The following is a 20939-nucleotide window of genomic DNA, read 5'->3' as shown; positions in this document are numbered from 1 at the left end:
TGCATGGGGACAAAACATTGCCGAGCACATGTGGTGACTGTCTGAGGAGGTAAAGAAAGGAAAGGAAACAAAGGAAAAGAATGGAGGAAGAAGAAAAGTGAAATCTTGTCTGGTCTCTAGATGAGAAACAAAGACATACATTACAAAGAGGGAACAAGAGAAGGATTGTTAGGAGACGTCCTCCAGAACAAACCCACACACACACATTCCCTCTAACCAACAAACATCGTTTTTTATTTTGTCTACACACCCTTCAATAAATACAAAAAATACAAACCAGCTTCATATTCATAAACGACAATGATAGAAAAATTGATAAAATATTACTTAATTCAAAGAAGAAAAAAAGAAATAGGATAGCCACCAAGGCAGAGAAGCAATGGGAACGACAGGAGGTCGAGGCAAAGCTCGTGTTTGTCTAAGTATTCCATTAAGATGACAAGCAGCCCAAAGCATTTCCAGCTTCTCTCCCAGTGAAATGGCACTGATGCTGATGTCGACATGATTTAGAATGAGTGGAAATATCATTGCGCCACAAATCAAACTTGGAGAGAGGCTGTTTCTCCATTTTTCTTTTCCTTCCTCTTCTTTCTTTCATTTTTTTAAACACCCAGGACATTTACTGTTTCTGCATTGCTGATTAGTTGTATTATTTACTGGTTTAACACACACACACACACACACACACACACACACAACCCCACTCGTACATATAACACATTCACACAGATCTGAGCTTTTCCTCTCTGTCCCGTGAGACAGCGCTGAGAGCTGCAGTTGCCATACTTCAAAAAGAAGCCCTGTCACTGAGATACAAATTGCACAATCTAACCAAAGGTTTGTTACATTTGTACATCTATACAAAAAAAATAAAGGAGTTCCAGCTAAAGAAAAAATTGAACGGCAGGAAGCAGAAGGCAGCAGGTTTGTGTTCCGTCCCTTCACTTAACAAGTCTTTTTGGAGAATTTCTCTGTTTTCTTTTTGCGATTCCTCTGTTTCCTCCTTTCATTACAATCCTGAAGCTGATAACATGGTGGGTGGTGAGGTGGAGGGTAGGTGGGGAGACCCAGTGTGCAAGCTCTGGGTTTTGGGTCCATCAAACACATGGACTAGGGGGGAGTGGTTAGAGGAGGGTCTATGTGTTGTTTGTGTGGATCACCACTGATCACTGTCTCAAGGTTCTCCTTTTGTTTGGAACTTTCACCCCCAGGTCGTCCTCCTCAGCTTTGGAATCTGGGAAGAACAGAAACATCTATTTAGGATCCACGTAAAGTGAGCTTTTGCGTTGTTAGCACTGAGCAGCACAGTTTAACAAATAACATATTAACAAAGAGCTTCACCGACATTTTTCTATGAGCACTACACTCTTCACTCTTGCCGAGGTGACTACACATGGCGAGTTATCCCTAGCACAGAAATTACTTTTCTGTCAGCCAATCAATGGACTGCAGTTTTTGTTGCTCCAAAATTATAGGACCCTTTGGGATGGCTTGGTACCCCCAAACGAAAGGCTGTCAAAAAATGGTGTGGCACCGTTATTTTTATACCCTTTACAACTTTTGACAGTGTAAATGCAATTAAATGTGTGCTGAGCTGCACCAAACTGGTCAGTGGAAACTAAGCTTTTGTGTTATGTTTGATTCTATATGTGTGGCAATTTCCAAAAGCTTGTTCAGAAGCACCACTAAAGCCCCTGCTGGTGTGTGTGTGTGTGTGTGTGTGTGCTCACCGAGGCATTCTGGACAGCACGCGCCCTCCTTGCGGTTTAAGTTGATGCAGGTCATTACTGGACACTGTTTCCTCTGACACTTAGTCACACCATGCTGTGGACAACAAGAGAGAGAGGTTGGTGAGAAAATGTTACGGTATGGGTTCAAAGAGGTAAGACAGGAATGGTTATCTCAGTGTTGTTTATCTGCATCTTAAAACCAAAATAAAGAGCTTAAAAGATGCTAAAATACTTGTTAAGCTGAGGAGAAGTATGTTGATCATTCTCAACACACTTGAGTTATTTGGCCCACATTGTAATTAGATTTTAAAAGTCTGCTAATGTACGGACTTTAGTTCATCCTTGACAGGACACTTTTATAGTGTTGTGTTAAAATAAATTGCTTTGAGCTGTGTGAAATGAAATTCATTATTCATCATGAAAAGATTGCATTTCAATATTCTACTCCCAAAACCCTAACTTCTTCAAGTAATTGATTTGTTATGATCGTTTTTCACAGCCCAACAGCTCATCTACAAAGTAATCATAGTGTGCCTCTGGTTAGTATTTCTTTGGCAGTCCCGCATTACTCACATCACACCAGCAGTTGATGCATTTCATCTCTCCCACCAGCGGGACCCATGGATGCCAGTTGTCACTGTTCTGGTAATAGTTCTTCCCAAACTTGCAGTGCCTGGGCCCGTCTGCCTGCATCATGTCAGTGTGCTCCAGGCCCACGGGGGTCCTCTCCTCCTCGGGACACTCCTTACAGCAGTCGGAGGGGTTACGCCTGACCGGTTGACTGCAGGTCAACACGGGACACGTCACCTTCTCACAGTGCACCTCCCCTGAAGAGCCCTATGCACACAATGGAGAATTACTTAAGTTTATTTCCATCAGATATATACACAACATCATAACATACTGTAAATAGTAAAAAAAAGAAAGTGTCATTGTCATATTCATACAGTGTCATTGTTTATACTCAATACTTGGCGAACAGGTGTAGGTTAAAGCGTTTGCTTATGCCACCTACCCTTTTAACAATCTAATTTATTTATTTGTTTTTCATACATAAGGGCCCTTATCGATCTTTTTTGAATGTATTATTATTATGTTTTTATTATTATTATTGCTATCATTAATTCCTGTACATTATATACATATTAGCATTAGCAGCTATTATGTTTTTTTAGCAGAAAATACATCTGACTTATTCCCTTTTTTTCCCACATAAATAATAGAAAAGGTCTCCAAAGTTAACCTGATGAGAAATGTATCCGTGGCTCAGTTTCCCTTTTGGAGTCTAATACAAGATTAATGATCCATTAAGGGCTTTTTGGAAAAGTAAAAATCCAGCCAGATGGGAGCGGGGTTTGGGTGATGTATATTTACCTTGCAAGTGCAGACAGCACATTTAATGTAGCCAAAGGGAGGTACAAAGGGATGCCATGTGGTTCCTGGGGCGTGCATCTTCTGGTCTCCCTCAAAGTAACAACCTAAGAGAGAGAGAGAGAGGGGGGGGGGAGAGAGAGAGGAAAGAGGGGATAATGGGTTAGTGAGGAGGAGGACAGTCGGTAAGAAAGATGCCTGAATGATTCAGAGTCGACATCAAAATCTAGGCAGAAATCCAACTAAGTAAAAACTGTTTAGAGACTTGTAGACATAGAAAACAAAATATGAGAGGAAAGGCCTTTTGGAGAAAAGTCAAAAAAGAGAAAAGTATAGAGAAGTGAAGTCGGCTGCCGGCGTGGTGGTGGTACCTACCCTCAGGATTCTCTTCCACTATCTCTGGAGCTTTCATGTCCTTGGGCTCTTTCCTCTCTGAAACCGGAAACAGGAAATGTAGGGAGACATAAAAAAAAACACATTGTAAGTGTTTGCACTTTATGATTGCTGTGGGGGTTCACTCAAGAGGAATACAAATCTGCACACTAGCAGCGGCTCAGAGCAGCATAAGCACCGTAAACCACCATATCACTTTTCATTGACCTTTTTCTCATGTAAAACCCACAGTGTGTCTGTATATCTCACCATCACAGACGGGGCAGCACTTGTCCTCGGGCTGAATGGTTCGGGAGCAGGTCAACACCGGACAGATGACTGGATCACAGATCACTGTTCGCTTCTGCAGGGAAAAGTACAGAAAGATGAGGAGGGGTAAGTTTTAATTGTGCCACAATATCACATGCAACGCTACATGCCCCACACCCACAAAGACTGCAATCTCTTTCCCCACTTCTCTTCAAACCTTATCATTTCAGTGGCAAAACATGCCATGGGAAACCATTAAAGGGGCAATTCTGGAGAATGCTTGTTGTCGAAATTGCTTTTTGTCAAAATCAGTGAATATTTCCTCATGATCCGCTACCTGTCCATACTGTGTGTGCCCTGAAAAGAAATCTGGCTCTGTACACTGGTATGTAAACAAAGGGTATGCATACAAGGGGATTTGTTTTCCAGTGCACACACAGTATGCGGGATCGTGAGGAGATATTCACTGACAAAATGTGATTTAAACGTTAAGCGTTCCCCAGAATGGCTGACTCTTTTTTTCTAAATACACATTTAATGGGCTGCCTTCGGGTCTGTTGTGTTTACCTGGCAGCTGCAGGAGAAACACTTGTCATAGTTGGGCGTCCAGCGGGAGCCGTGAGCGTGGTGCTGGTTCTCAAAGAAGCAGGTGTGTGGGTCTTTCTTCAGCTCCTCTGGGTCCTTCACAAACAGCTCGTCAAACTCCGCCTCCTTCACCTCCCCACGGGTCCCAAACTCACAGTTGTTTGGCACATGGATCTGGACGGAGAAGCAAATTCAGTTACATTTCTTGTTTAGTTTATTCACACGTCAACATCGTATCATCAATTGAAAAACTATTTCATGGCACACCATGAAATAGCGAACCCCAAATAAGCTAAAAGCTACTTTTTCGGAGGGGAGCCCAGTAACATTAGACATTTAACAGAGAATAAACAAGACATTAGAACACAATAGACACAATACAGAGAAATACCACAAAACAAGATGATCCCAGTATAAGTTAATTATGTAATGAACAATTGAGAATCATATGTTAACAGCAGTTGTTGCTAAAAAAAAAAGGTGTAGGAAAACAGAAAGAAGGTGTAGATTGAGTTGGTGCGGGGTTATAGAGGAAAAGGTTTGATGCATGGGTGGAGGAAAAGTGTTGAGATAAAAGAGGGAAAATGAAAGGGAAGGGAAGGGATTAATTAGGACACCAGAGATTTGTTGGCCACACCTGGACCTGTTAATTGTTCCTAAGTGGAGCATTTCTTTGCTCCCAGGCAGATGTCTGTTTTTCTGATGGACCTGTTTGCTATTAAAAAAGCTGTATCATGCTGTTGTCTATGAGTGTGAGTAAGAGTGTGTGTGTGTGTGTGTGTGTGTGTGTGTGTGTGTGTGTGTGTGTGTGTGTGTGTGTGTGTGTGTGTGTGTGTGTGTGTGTGTGTGTGTGTGTGTGTGTGTGTGTGTGTGTGTGCGTCGTGACTATCTCTGTTCGAATCTAGCAGCTTAAAAGAACTCGTCAACCACTACACCTGCAGAGCTGCAAATGGGTTTGCGGGCGATGGTGGTGTCTGTGTGAGTGTTTGTGTCTGTGTCTCTGAACCTCAATAAAACGTTTTACTTTCCAACAAAGTGTCTCCAGACAGCCAGCACCTGCCAGTGAAAGTGTGCGATTGTGTGGGCCAGTGAGCAGCAATCAACCAGACACATAAACACAGAGGACTCTAATACTCACTGCTCTTCTTGCCTATTCAGTTTTATTTCAATCAGTTATGAGATGATTTTACTCTATTGTTATTGCTAATAGGGCATTTATACTAATAATAATATTTCGTTAATGCATCTTTCTGACTGGAGCCAACATTTTAGGACTCTTTTCAGCACAACAACTTTACAATGTGAAAATATTTCATCTTTCAATTCAACAGCTGAAATGTCCAATATAGCGCACAGTAAGGAATCAAGCTATAGAAGGCAATGTGTTGGCATTTAATGATCCAGACCCTGCTTGTTATTGTTGCGCATGTATGTATAGTTGCTATTGTGGATGTAGATGTGTAACATTTATTTTCCAATCTTCTGTATTTAAGGTGCTGATATTCCTCAGTTTACGACAAAATTCAGTATCTACAAATAACTCCCATGCAAAAAATATATCAACATGGAGATTGTTGTTTGTCAGGTCTTTTCCAACACCTCTAAGTTGTTTGGCCCATTATAGGAGACATTCATTGGAACAGAGACTTAGGAAGTTAAAGGGAAAATGTAAGTGAGAGAAAATCCTGGCCTATCGTATTCGTCACACAGGAGACTACTTCAAATCAAATAATGTGTTCAAAAAGTCTGAACCATGAAACAATAATACAAAGTTCTGGCTTCTCTTGACATACCTGTCCTCGTATTTCTCCTCGGGGGTTGGTCTTGGTGCTGACCTGGATGAAGGCCGTTCCTTGGTCCAGGTGTTGCAGTAATTCAACGCTCATGTCCTTTAACACTCCGTGAGCCTGGAGGAGAGAGAGAGTGTTTAAGTGTGTGTGTGTGTTTTTATGCATGTTAGTATGTATCGCTGTATGCACATATATTTGCATTCATTTGGATGTGTGTGTGTTTACAAAACGTTGTGTACCTGTGAGCCGTAGAAGCCGGTGAGCAGCCTCTTGTGTGGTGTGCTGCTGTCGTCTATCTCTCCGATCTCGGCCAGTCCGTGGAGGTTTGTGTTCACCGTGAGGTCGTCCGCCTTGCTGAGGCCCGCCACCATGATCTCATAGTGCAGGTGACACTGCTGGTCCACTGACACCCAGGCGTGACCGGAGGCTCCTGTTCGCACGGACGGAGACACAAAATGGCCGGCCAGGGGGTTGGGCAACTCTGAAAGAAGAAAGGGAAAGAAAAAAAAAGGTTTTGGTGAAACTTGAAAAACTTTTTCTCTTTATGTATGGCACATTTTTCATGAATCGTATGTCCTCCCTCCCTCCACTGCCACCTAGGGATGGGACGATACCACTTTACCATGTCCGATCCCATACCAATCCTGAGTATCCGCAGATACCGATACAAACTCAAAACTAATCCGATTTTATTTTTCCTACTTAAAATGAAATATTAATAATGCATTGTTTTGGATGGTATGATGCTCAAAGCTAAGTTAGTAGCATATAGATACTAATGTATTTGATAGTTTAAGGGTAATGGATCAGATCAGATGTATCTGTGAATTGCTTCCAATATTCGATGATGGTCAGTATCGGCCTTATAGCGATACAAAATATCTCATGGGGCTATCCCTACTGCCACCATATGCCCTTCTCCCTGTGCAGCTGCTTCCGTGAATGCCTACCATGTCTGGCCGTGTCCAGGCCGCTGTAGTGCAGGGCTTTGATCTGTCCCCGCAGCTCTCCGTCCTGGCTGTGTGCTGTGGCCACGTTGATGAAGAGTTCGTTCTGCAACAGCATGTGGATGTGTCGGGCCTCCAGGCGGCTCCAGCTGCCCTGAGCCCTCCCAGTGTCCTTGTTGTAGTCTGGGGTCAGGTCGTACAACACAGAGCGCTTGTTCCTCCGCCGCGGCTTCATCTCAATGGTGAGGCCCACAAAGTCACTGTTCAGACCTGCCACCTGGACCTACGGGGAGGGGGAAGGGGGTTAGCATTTTTTTTTTTCACTGAAAAATATGTTTATGCGCCCACATATCTGGAACAAACTACTACCCAGGAAATGTGAGGTATGCTGCAACTATACCAGCTCCTTTGAATTTACATCTGAAGACCTTAAACTTTTTTTTGATTTGATTGTTTTTTAAATTCAATTGATTTTAACTTTGAACAATTTGTCTGTGCCTGTTTTCGCATTTAGTTTTTTATTTCTTCAATGCAGTTTAAATATTTTCTTATGTCTTTTTGTATGTATTTGTATGCCCCTGTTAAGCACTACTTGGAATTTCCTTGTGCCTTGTTATAAATGTTGTTATATATAAAAAAAAAGCCTTTTCTCTAGAAGTCCCGTTCTTTGTGTTGTGTATGGGTGTATTAAGTAAGTAACTATGCATACTCCTAAAAAAGTCAAATCCATACCTGGTATTCCAGTGTGCCGTTGTCGTGGAGGTTGAATACTGCAGATCCCACGCCTCCAGTCTTCCCCGGGGTCAAGGCATCACCGCTGGACATCACACTCTGAATAGCTGAGCCACACAAAAAGACAGAAAGATTCATATCAAAAAATCCACTTAAGAGAGAACAATCCTGCTCAAATGACCTAAAAACCATGGCTTTTCCCGTGGGAGTTTTCCCCTTCCCCTCTTTAAAACCATAGTAGGGTTTGACAGCATGCGAGATGAGGCAATGATTTCTGTCATGTTCAAATTGGCCGGTCTGTTCGTAGGAAGTGGAGGAAGGGGGCTAGATTACATTCAGTCACGTTCTGCAACCGCACACACACATAGAAGCCCCAGAAAGCATAATGTCCTCCCTTCACCGAGGACAGAGTCATTGAGGGGACAGATTCAATTGGACCGCTAATCAGGAGGTGTGTCTGCACGTGTAATTGTGCGAGTGGCCTTGGGCCAAAAACATAGGCATATGTATGTTGTTGCACTGTCTGGCAAACATACACACACACACACACACACAAAAAAAACCCACCCAAGGTTAAGCTTTAGAATGAGGTAACCCTTGTTGAATGCAGCAGGCTTAAAATGAGAGGACAGGACAGTATGGAATGAGTAACAGAGCCGGATACAAAAGAAATAGCAAAGACACATTTTTGAAAACGACACAGGAGACAGAAAATAGCCAGAGAAAGAGGAACGACGCCAACGATGGGACTGGGATCGAGACATCAAGGGACAGACTGAAGGAATGAAGAGAGAGAGAGAGTGAAAGAGAAAGAGGAAAAAAAGAGAGGGAAAAAGAAAAAAGGAGTTTGAATGTGCGTTTGGGTTTGAATTCTTCACATATAACGTCAAGCTGTTAATCACAGCACTGGAACACCAGCATGAAGAGTCAGGTCCAGCAGACTGTGACCTTGGCAGCACCAGTGTGTGTGTGTGTGTGTGTGTGTGTGTGTGTGTGTGTGTGTGTCAGCGTGTGAAACTTTGACTGAAAAATCATCAACATCTTTCAGCATATTTGCCTGTCTATGTGACAGCGCCTATCTAATCGTTTCAAAGACACCTTGATGTTGGATGATGGAAGTGTTCATCTCGTGAAAGGACCATGAGTGCGTGCTTCAGACGATTTGGGCCTCACCACAACATTCCTAAAACATCCGTCGCTTTCTTTGTGTCTCTCAAAAACACACGGACAGACAGACACGCACACACAGTCCTGGTGGGCCACCAAGTCCACCAGAAGGTCTATATAAACAGGTTTTTTTCCCCGCAAACGATAAGACTTGAAAGGGTCGGAGACATATTTATGCAGAAGAAGGACCAAAACAGCCAACAGATGGACAAACCGACACAAACAATTAGGGGTGTGAACGTTTACAAATATGTCTAAAAGGCTACACGACCACAGGAAAAATGCAAAGAGAGACAAGAAGACAATATGACTGTGTTCCAATACCCATATTCCATGCTATTGGGTGTTGTAGAAAAAGATTTAGGATGTCCCGAAACATGTAGTCGGATGCAGCATGCTTACAAATACCCCAGATGCCCTACTACATTCGGTCGGGATTTTTAGTGGTGAAATCAGCATGCTTTATGGGCTAAATAAATAAGTAAAAGTACCTCCCATTTGTATGCCTACTGTATGCTAACTACATCCTTTTTTCTGATCAGCTGTAGTATGTAGAATAGCAAATAGAAACAGAACGCAGGGCTGGATTTCATTTCTCCTGTGTGTAAGGGTTTGATTGTCGGGGGATACTTACTGTCACAAGACTTCCTGCCGGTGATGAAGCCGGAGACTTGGCGTGGATCCGGACCCTCGGTCGCCACGGCGATCTCCAGCTGACCGCGGGATAACCAAAAGAGTTCGCGGCTATTCAGTTCTGTCAGCACCTCGGCAAAGTCTGGATCCTGCACGGATTGAGAAAAGTTAGCTTGAGGCTAAATGTGCTGAATGTGGGTCAGCAAGAGGATACATATAAAACCATATTAGGCCTACATTGTAAACACAATTCCTTTTCCAATACCAGAAATTAAATGATTAAGCTCACGGAGACATGATGTTACTACGGCACTGATAATTCTATTAGCGGTGTAATCAAACCCTAACTTGTTTAGACGAAAGACAGACACCAGTGACACTTTTCCAACTACATTCCACTAGATGAGCACAGGGAGCAAGACAGATCCCAGGACAGTGAAATCTCCCAGACTTTTTCTCACTTAATTCAACAATCACGAAGGCATCACAAAATCAGAAACCGCTAAGGACACAAACAAGCTATGTTGCTTTAAGACACACACTGAAACCCTGCAGACATATATGGTATGCATTGCCTTAACACATGTCATATTGAATGTAATTTCAAGCAGGCTGACTGGACTCCGGGAAAGCAGAAGGGGGAGTTGGTCAGGACGTTGAGAAATGTGGGATTAATAGGACAGATGTACGAGCGTGTTGAAGAAATGTTACTTTTATGACCTCGGGGCCTCGGTTCAATATAAATATACATGTGCCATAAATCCACACAGCGAGCAGCCAAAACACATTGGGAACGGAGAAGGTGCTGGATAGAGGGATGGGGACTTGTATTGGGGAAATTGAATGAATAGAATAATGAGAGGGAGCTAAGGTGCAAAATGACATATTGGTGTGCTGTGTAAATCAGGCCGAGCAATTACACTGTCAGGGTTCCTGGTCCAATAAGAAATGACTTCACAGATTTAAAAATCAGATGTGTTTGCTCATGTGTGCTGCTGAAGCTACTTTGAAACCAAACTGCAAACTGCCAGTGACTTCACACGGGAAGAAGTTGACTTCTTCTTAACTACTTTCTAAAAAGAAAATATCAAATTGACGGTGTTTGCCTACATATGATATGAAATTATAAAAAGATATAATACAAAAAAGTCACATGCCAGCAAAAACAAAAATCTTCAAAGGTCATACTTGTATTTTGACAGGTGAGGTGAATATCCAGCTTAATGGAAGGTTAATAGCCCTGATATCCAAACCTGTCCTAAATAAAACAGTCCAATATTGATTTTCTATTATCTTGCGCTCGTCAATGGGGTTCAATTAGAGAAGGAATGGTAAAATAAAAGCGACTTCTGCTTAAAATGCTGTACACTAAACTGTTTACACGCCTGGAACTCAGCTATACTTTCAAATGAACCAGTGCTAGGGGTTCATTGTTGTAGATTGAGGACACACTGAGGGGTCATGCTGCAGTCGCAGAGCTCAAACTGTTCACAATGTTTCACTGACGTTCCCCCTATACCGCTCAGCCTGGAAAGAGGTGCAATCGGCCCTACACGCAATTCCTGGCAGAATTCAAAACAGACCAGCTTTTCATCACTCCATCCCCTCCTCCTCCTCTTCCCCTCCTTCCATCCATCTCAACACACAGACCGCTAACCACTGACATGTGTGAGGAGTGTGTATGCAGTGCATCCTCCTCTCCGCCTCCCCGTCCCGTCCCTGCCCTCTCTCTCTCTCTCTCCTCTGTCTCTCATCCCTCGCTCACATCTGTCTCATGCAAGACTGGAGCTCCTCTCTCGCACACTTTCTCTCTTCCCCTTGTTTTCCCCCGAGCTCTCCCACTCCATCCATTCTTCTTGTCATGTCTCGGGGTAGTTAGCTTGTGATCGGACCGGCGGTGGTGGCGACGACAACACCGTTTAGGATGTGGTGACAAAGCCACATCCTTCTCCCAGAAGAGGGGTTGAGGGGCCCGGGCTGTGTGAGTGTGTTGCTGGGTCGGCTTGTTGTTAACCGACAACAACACCGCTCCTCACATATTCACCCCTTCATGACACTTTTGCTCTAAAATCTCCTACTTACAAGCTGAATATTGGGGCTTTTTCGATATAGTTTTTCTACAAAATATTTGGTGGGAAACACAGACTATTTCCTATTCTCTAAACATTTTAAACTGCGTTCGCTACAGACATCAGCCTTAAAAAAAGCCCATGCTAAACCCACAGGCCTATGGTTAATGTTAGTGCTATAACTCACATGAGAGGTGATGTTGGCTCGGATCTCTCGCAAGATGTGTTGTCTGTACACGAGCTGCACTCGGATGGGGACCAAAAGGGGCTCTGAGGAGAGAGAGAGAGAGAGAGAGAGAGAGAGAGAGAGAGATTGTTTTCTCATTAGTGCCTTTTTAGAAATGTCACCATTTCAAGAGTGGTATCCCAGATTTTAGAAGACTGAAGCCCTTTAAGCTGATTTCTTCTCCATTCCTTCTCTGTCCTGCTTCTCACCTTTGTCTTTGTGTTTGACGAGGCCTTGAAGGATGAGGATGAAGTGGAGGTTGTTCTCCACGTCACTCAGGGTCAACATGGCGATGCCTCCCATGCCTGAGTTCTCCTCTTTCGATGTCAGCGTTGAACTGAATGTCTCTGTAACACAAGGACACACATACACACATTACGATATTGAGTATCTGCATCCTCTTGCGAGACCTCTATACAAATACGTTTGTGTAAACAGAGCTCATAGTTTGTAGCTACATTAATCCACCCGAGGCTTTTTAAGACTACAAGGGAACGTATACAATTTAACCGCTTTTGTAAATATTGAGTTTAGTGTGTACTGCAACACAAAGACCAATGCGTGCAAATGTCTCAAAGGGAGCTTTTCAAATAAATAATGAAGCACCAGAGTGCTATAATATCCCACATGCGCACGCACCAGCAAACAGCGCCCTGTGTTTGATGACCTTCCCCTCCACGTCCTCTTGTGGGCCCGACGACGTGCTCATGCTGATGCGCAACTGCTCCGATTGCAGCTGTCGCATGAGAGGCTTGGCCAGGTTCTTCCACACTCCACAGATCTACAAACACACACACACACACACACACACACACACACACACACACACACACACACACACACACACACACACAGGCAGTATTATATAAAGTACTTGAAATTGATACTTGAGTAAAAGTACCAAATTCTTGCCAGAAAATTATTTAATCTGATACTACTTATCAGATGTAACAAAAGTAATGTTCTGATATTAAATGTACTTAAGTTTGGAAAGTAAAGGTACAATAAAACAAGGAATAGTGAGTGAGTGAGTTAAAATGTTGATATTGGACTTTGTCGTAGCTTCCTACAGCAGAGCTTAACATACAAACACAACTTATTTTGAGAGAGCCGACATAAACAAAGAGAAAAAGGGCTCCCTAACCTGCTATCTTGCAGTCTTACACATTTCTGACTATACTGTATGTTGTATTGACGAGTAACTGAAATGCTTAAGGGAAATGCGTCACATTTTTATTTAGGAAATGTAGTGTAGTTTAAGTGAAATTTGCCAGAAATACTTACATAATGTAGTAAAGTTAAAAAAACTTCAATTTTACTTAATAACAGTAACAAAGTAATTGTACTTTATTACATTACAACACCACACACAGGCAACTTGGCTGCAGACTTGTCGTAGTGAAGATGTTGAGTTGTACGCAGATATCGAACCTTGCTCTGTTTATAATCTCCAACGGTTTTCATATATATCCCACTTATTGAAAAAGGAACACAGACAAACAGACAACGCATGCACATCTGCTAAATACATCAAACTATGTGATTGTGCTCCCCGACCCCAGGCTGCAAGCTTTCAGCATAAAAAAAGAGTTCTTCCAGAGAGCAGAGGGAAGAAATGTGGCATTCTGCCGGGCGCCTCATAACTTTCAGTTTGGGGGTAATCTCCAGTTTAATTAGCGATACTCTCTGTCCCCTTTGCTAAGCGGTGATGTCACATGTGAAAAATCCTCTTTCCAAAAGTTTTGCTCCCTCCCCCACCCTCCCTGCTTCCTTTTTTTCGCTGGAGTGTTTTCTCTAAGGTCTTCTGGTGCTTGACACTGACATTTATCTAAAAATAATAATAGGCCAATTTCTGTGACTTAGTATTTAGTGGGGGCTCCTGCCTCCTGAGTGCTGGGGTCTGAAATGGATCGAGGAGATGTGTGTGTATGTGTGTGTGTGTGTGTGTGTGTGTGTGTGTGTGTGTGTGTGTGTGTGTGTGTGTGTGTGTGTGTGTGTGTGTGTGTGTGTGTGTGTATGTGTGTGCCTTGGCAGGAAATGATGTGTAGTGATCCAGCCGGACCTTAGGGACTATGTGGAAATGCATGCACGGATACTACTGTTACAGCAACATATCAGTTTGCTGATTTATCAGGATAACATTGGCCTCTTACTAAACTCAAGTCCTGGATACTTGTGACCTGGTGGTGGCGGCTTCTCCCTGGTGTTACCTTGTGAGTGAGTGAGTGAGTGAGTGAGTGAGTGAGTGAGTGAGTGAGTGAGTGAGTGAGTGAGTGAGTGAGTGAGTTGATGTTTGCTGCAATCTGACTGAATTTGTACTGTTTATAAAGAGGCAATGAAGCAGAGAGGAAGTGTCGCTGAGTGTGTGTGTGTGTGTGTGTGTGTGTGTGTCTATTGTTTGAATATTATTGCAGAGTGAGTTATGGGAGAAAAGGTCAGAGTTTGAGTATATAGTCATGGAGCGCGTTCATCATGCCAGTGCTTCATTTCTCTCTCTCTCTCTCTCTCTCTCTCTCTCTCTCTCTCTCTCTCTCTCTCTCTCTCTCTCTCAGACATGAAAACAACTCTAACGGAAGCAAGAGGAGCTGATCCTCTGTGTATGCGGTGTCTTACCATGTCTGACGCTCCCTTTGGGACTCTGAACACAAAAGCAGTCGCCCCATCTGAATCCAGGAAGACTATTTTAGTGGGACGCTCCATTCTGAAAGGTAATGGAAGGAAGAGGGATTCAAATAATCGATACCAATTTAAATTCACACGTATATTTTCCACTGTAATTGCATTGTACATATACAAATTCTTTATACTGACTGCTACAAAAACGTTGAGCGGAGACAAACGTTGTGTTTTTTTACCTCTGGTATGTGATGGAGAAGCCCAGGCTAGTTCTGGTGAGAGAGAAGCGAGCTCTGGCAACACCACTGGAGCCGGGCAGCCACGAGTCAGTCACTCCTCCTGTCAACACCGCTACAAAGTCTGCAGGAGGACAGCGGTTAGCATTAGCAGTGTGTGCTTATTTTCATGAATACAGCTGTTGTGTGGGCGTAAGTCATTCATGGATAGTCTTGCCTGAAGCATGCACAATGTTTTTTGAATTTTTTAAGTTTTTAAAGTTATTTATAGCAATTGATGCTGGCCTAACAAATGTCAGTCTTCTGTGTGGATAGTATGTTCATGTCCGGTTACTCAGCAATGACTTGCTTTAAATGGAATTGTGTTATGTGTTTCTCATATATAATTTTTTTGAAATGTGAAATGTTGATGTTTTTATGCTGCCTTCTTGACCAGGACTCCCTTGAAAAATATAATGTTAATCTCAATGGGAATATTCCTGGTTAAATAAAGGTTAAAACAACAATTTAAAAAAAATCTGTCTCGAGGTGCTCCCACTCACCAGTGCGGCTCTCCCTGGGGCCCGTGTCTTCAGAGCTCAGGTAGGCTCTGTCGTTGTAAGATTTGTGGAGGTCGCCCTCCTTCTCTTTGTCCTTCATATGGAAATACTCAAAGCTGTCCAGCACAGCGTCTGTCTGTTTCTTGTCATCATCACCTGGTGAAAGGGAAACAAAAACGGTAAAAAGTTAAATTGGTAACGTATTGTAAACATAATTGTTAAGACTTATATGCAGTAAGGTTATATACAGTTTGATGCTATGTATGCAAAAATGGCCTACTAGGCAAGGCAAGGTCATTTATACAGCACAATTCAGAAACAAGGCAATTCAAAGTGCTTTAGAGGGGCATACATTTTTTAGACATGAGAGAATATTGATCTTGCATTTAAGATATATTCAAAACAGAGAGCCAAGGGGGCGCCCTTTGCTCAGTTGGTAGGGCGTCCCCCCCATGGGCCTCGGCCAGCAGCGGACCCGGGTTTGATTCCAGCCCGCGGTCGTTCTCTGCATGTCACTCCCCTCTCTGCCCCATTTTCAACTCTGTCTCTACACTATCAATAAAGCATAAAAATGCCAAAAAAATATCTTAAAAAAAAAAACAGAGAGCCAAAACAGGCAGACTAGATGCTAAAAATGAAAATAAATTACATTTAAAAGACAATGAAAACAAGTGAATAAAATGATGACTTTTAAACGGGGAACACAGTTGTTTACAGTTCCTGATAGGAACGCTGTTGGCAGCAGAAGTGGTGTTCTAGTTTGTAATCAAGACTTTTTAGTGTCCGCCTTTAGTCTGTTTCAATATCTCTCAAGATGAACCCCGTGAACCCAAACATAATAAAGCACATTCCGTTAAGCACATTGTTAAAAGCTGTTGCACACATGAGACTACAAGCATCAGATATCCTGCTTTTTTTTCTCAATGATTGTGTTTTGAGAACGGATGAAGAGTGTGAAATGCGTGGACACGAGCCACCAGGAGAGAAACTGTGACCAATCGAGGTTAGGAGAGACAGGCGAAAAAATTACAAAAGAAGGATGGTTAAAAAGGAATGATTTAGAGGAAATGCTGAAGGCTTTTTAGAGCATTCTCTCTGCCTGCTTCACTTCATCTCTCTCTCTCTCTCCTTCTCTGTCTGTCTCTCTCTCTCTCTCTGGGCCACAGTTAACTAACCAGGGTAGTCCCTTGCAGCTGAAGAGCTTACGGAGAATTGGGAGCGACACTGGCGTGCGATCCCAACAATGACCCGCTGTTCCACACAAACTGCTGTGCGTCTTGATGTAATGTGTCAACCTCACAGCTTTAAGCATGCACACACTCACGCACTCACACACACACACACACACACACACACACACACACACACACACACACACACACACACACACACACACACATGCAGTGGTGTTCATTTAGCCAAATACAGCACCACTGACATGATCTTGAGAAAGAAAACCACACGCTGGCTCTTAGTCACCTACACTTCATTTCTCCCAGGCAGTTTTTTGGGGGAGATTTCTCGACTGTCTGCTTTCTTTCTTGGTGCCTGATTCTCGACAAAAACACACACACACACACACACACACACACACACACACACACAAGCCACCCACAAATCTAAAAATCTCATCATTCCTCTCGCACTCCCCTCTGCTCAACTGGACACGCTCGAGGGGCTTCTGGGAAGTGTCACTCTCACTTCTCCCCACTTACACTGTATCCTCAGGTGCACCACATTACACACACGCAAATAAACACACACACACACAAACACACTCGACGCACACCATTTTCCAACGCTTACACAAACATACCAACTGTTTTGGTGCCACATGCTAAGACAAATACACTCAACCTTTTCCTTAAAACTTGACCATAACACACACACACAGTCCTGGGCCTGTCCAATTCTTGACACACACAAACACACACACACACACACACGCACACACACACACACACACACACACACACACATACACACACACACACACACACACACACACACACACACACACACACAGCACAGCACAGTGGTGTTCACACATCGCTTTACCTTCACTTTCCATTCCATAACCAGACACACCACGTAGAAAAACACCAAATCTGCTGAATAACAGCACTGAATGTGTGTGTGTTAAGTCTTTGGGCACGTGCAGTCGAGGTATACTTCTCTAATAAGGTGGAATTGTGTGCAAAGCAGTGTGTAGAAGAGGTAAGTGGCAATGAATGAATGAGGCTAAATTGATGGGTGGTACCTTGAGCTGTGGCTGTTTAGAAAAAGAAAGTCTATTCGATGTAGATGAGAGGAAAATCAATTGACTTGCTTATTGCATCGAACAGTTGTTCTGAAGACTTACTAGTTGACTCGGGGGGGCGGGGGGGGAAGGAACTGGGTGAGCAACAGGGATAGAAAGGGTGGGAGCAAAAGTATGACTCAATGAATAAACAACACATGTGGAAAAGAAGCCGTTGTTGTGACAAAAAGGGGAACAACTGTGAGAAGTACCTTTTTGCTCCCCCCCCCCTCCCCGCCCCCATAAGGTTTTTGCATAATTTTTAATTATATGTCTGCCAGTTTATTTTTTTATTTTTTTGCATACTTAATAAGTAATTTTATTTTAAGGTATTTTTTCTCCTTCCAGAGCCTTGTAGGAGGAGGAGGGAGGGGTATATTCAATTACTTAATATAATGTGTATATATATATATATATATATATATATATACTGTAAATGTAAATTTCACAACTTAAATATAAAAAATGTAATTCTTTGTTTTCCTCAGCTGACCAATTCAATTTGAGGACAGCTAGAATTTGGATCAAAAACTCACACAAAAAAACACAGCTTCAGATATAAAAGCAATAGAGTGTCAGGTGCATAGATTTGGTCAGCAGCACATGCTTACCTTTGGCGCAGGTTTTACAGCAGTGTCCCAGCAGCAGGATGGGATCATCACAGGTCAGGACTGGACAGTCCTGCTTGATGTTCTTACAGTTGACTTTCCCAAACACCTTGCCGCGACGGCCCTTTTGCTGCCAGATGGAAAAAAACAAGACACATCAGTCACTCACTAAATCTCATTAAAAAACACACGCACACACAGTAAGGAATTCAGCCTCTCTTTGATTACAAATGCATCTGGAGTTAGAGCTTCTTCAGCGTGCTACTGCAAAGTGCTCACATGCAGAGTGACAGTGACTGATTTAGATAGAATTAGTCATAGTGAGTGAGAGAAAAACTTACAGGTTCACAGTAGCACTGGACACAGTGCATGACGCCAAAGGGGTCCCCTAGATCTGGGTGCCATGTGTTCTCCAGAGAATAGAAACGGCCTCCGAATGAGCATCCTGTTAAGACAAACACTGTTGGTTATACACGCCTGTCTTCAGGGTCAAACAATGCACGGTTGAGACCAGAATTATTTGTTTTTTTCCACACACCAGAGGCAGCCTGGATGGGAAATTAAGTGAACTTATACATTTATATTTGAGGTTCCTCCTTTTTTAATTGTATTTGAATTAAAGGAGGAGTCAGCCATATCTGGAGAACGCGTGTTGTCAAAATCACTTTTTGTCAAAATCAATTAATATCTCCTCACGATCCACTACCTGTCCGTACTGTGTGTGCACGCTGAAATGCAATCAGCACACACACACACACACACAGTACGTACAGGAAGCAGACAGACTATGAGGAGATATTCCCTGATTCTGACAAAAAGTGATTTTGACAACAAGCGTTCTCCAGAATCACTGAATCCACCTTTAATTTCAGGGAGCACATAAGAATTGACTATGTTAAGATTTAAGTGACTTATAAAGTTCTCGATAGTTAAGGGCTTTAAGATGCAAAGCGCAACGGCAAGGCTTTAATAAAGTGTCCGACATGCTGGGTGACAGACTATGCAGAGTGAAACATTGTGCCCATTTTCAGTTAAACCACAAATAAATCTGGCACAGCCTACTGCCCAGGCATGTTGGAGGCAGATGAAACTCACTGGATGCCTCATGACTTTTGGGACTCAACCCTGCATCCTGTCTCATCTAAATGATCCATGAACAGGCATGGAAGAAAGGAAGAATATTGGAGATTCCCAGAAATACACATAATGTGGGCCAAACCTTGTTTTAAAAAATAAATATGAATGTGAGTCATTAAATAAATTTTCAAGGCATGCTGTGTAAATGATGTATGAAAGTATAAGGGAGGTAAGACATTCTATAAAGTGCATCCAGGTCACAATAAACGCCATGGCCTCAAGAATAATACAATTATATAAAACACATCACTGTTCTATGACTGCCTTGTATATTGATGTTCCACTATGCCTATATATAAAAGCAGCTTACAGTATTATTTCTGTTGTGAAATTGTTCATTTGATTGTTGAGTCAAGCTGTGTTTCAACAGGAATATTGCAGTGATGTATGTCAAAAGGTGACATCCTGTGTAAGCAGCAATGTATGTGGTGAACACACACATACCAAACGTGATGTCATCCCTCGCCAACTTCACTCGAGCTGATGGCCGAGGCTCGCTCACTGCTACCAACCTGGTTCACATTATTCTTTCATTAAAGTGACTGCGCACTTTAAACAGTCCGGTCCAGTTGAAGGGAGCCAAACTGTGAGCCTCCACTTCTGCCTCGGCTGAAATAAATCATCTCGGAGGAGCCAATGCTTGTAATGGAAAGTCGATTGATTACAGTTTTCCAACACTGAATTTGAAAGGTTTGGAACGGTGGAGTTCCCATAGCCTAGTCTTCTACTCCAGAGTAGTTACCTTATAAAAAACCGCAACGAGCGTTTGTAGGTTGGGGCTTTTTACACATGAATCAAATGGCATGACTGCGGTTATGACTCAGATGTTTGCCGCTTGTTTCTAACGAAGCAACCGAGTCATATGAGGAACATTTTAAGGAAACATGGACATTCAAGAAAAAAACATTATGAAGGCCACAACAGTGGGAAAATTTTATTTTTAACACAACATTTAGTGTAATATGTCAATATTTGTATAGCTATTCGGGATATCGGGCCACCGTTCGTCATGGCGTGCAGGTTGCGTGCGCGCTTGCAGTATTACTTTCCAAACTTCATGAGAAAATACAGGAGGTTGTAGGTTTCTTGCTGTTGTTTTTAAAGCAAAAAGTACATACACACGTCGTGTTTACACTACAACTGGTAACTAACAATAATACTATAGTAATTGTGGTTCGGCCTAATTATGGTGTCATATTACATCATTACTCAGAGGAAATTTACTTTTAAATTGTTGGTGCTCTCTGCTGCCATCGTCGGTGTGTATTGGGCATAGTTCATTCAAAATGTACGTCACTTTACGGTCACATAAACCCAACATGCCAACGACTCACATTCAAATTATTATGCATTTTGAACAGCCTAATAGTCTCATTTTGATTGCCTCATAGTATCATTATGCTGCCACATAGCCTAATATAAAAAGTTTGACAATATAGGAAACACATTATTAGCTCTGAAGTTAATGAATTTGTTCTTTCTTACCTGTCAATCCTTTGGAGGGCTGCGGTTCTCTCTCTGACTGGATGGGTAGAGCGGGAGACTTGAGTCGCCAAGCCACTACGGTGTGCAGGCACGCGCAGCTCAGCACGCACAGCAAGGAGCGGAGCAT

At 42.7% G+C, this 20939-nt stretch overlaps 1 protein-coding gene across 1 annotated transcript; it reads right to left on the bottom strand.

Annotated features, from left to right (window-relative positions):
• Positions 1-256: 256 nt before the first annotated feature.
• Positions 257-20939, bottom strand: chrd (chordin; the record flags this gene model as incomplete). Its single annotated transcript, XM_080053711.1, has 21 exons — positions 257-1234; positions 1731-1824; positions 2304-2567; positions 3105-3208; positions 3477-3533; positions 3744-3837; positions 4311-4502; positions 6122-6235; positions 6358-6599; positions 7069-7348; positions 7798-7904; positions 9599-9746; positions 11854-11936; positions 12102-12239; positions 12532-12673; positions 14506-14593; positions 14748-14868; positions 15287-15439; positions 18194-18320; positions 18532-18635; positions 20813-20939. The coding sequence occupies 21 exons, from the start codon at positions 20937-20939 to the stop codon at positions 1167-1169; spliced, it is 2847 nt and encodes a 948-aa protein (XP_079909837.1). The 3' UTR covers positions 257-1166.

The sequence above is a fragment of the Ammodytes marinus genome (genome assembly GCF_949987685.1).
Source record: "Ammodytes marinus genome assembly, chromosome: 3".
Taxonomy (NCBI): Eukaryota; Metazoa; Chordata; class Actinopteri; order Uranoscopiformes; family Ammodytidae; genus Ammodytes; species Ammodytes marinus.
Note: the sequence above shows the minus strand (reverse complement) of the source record. Positions and strands in the feature narration are given on the sequence as shown.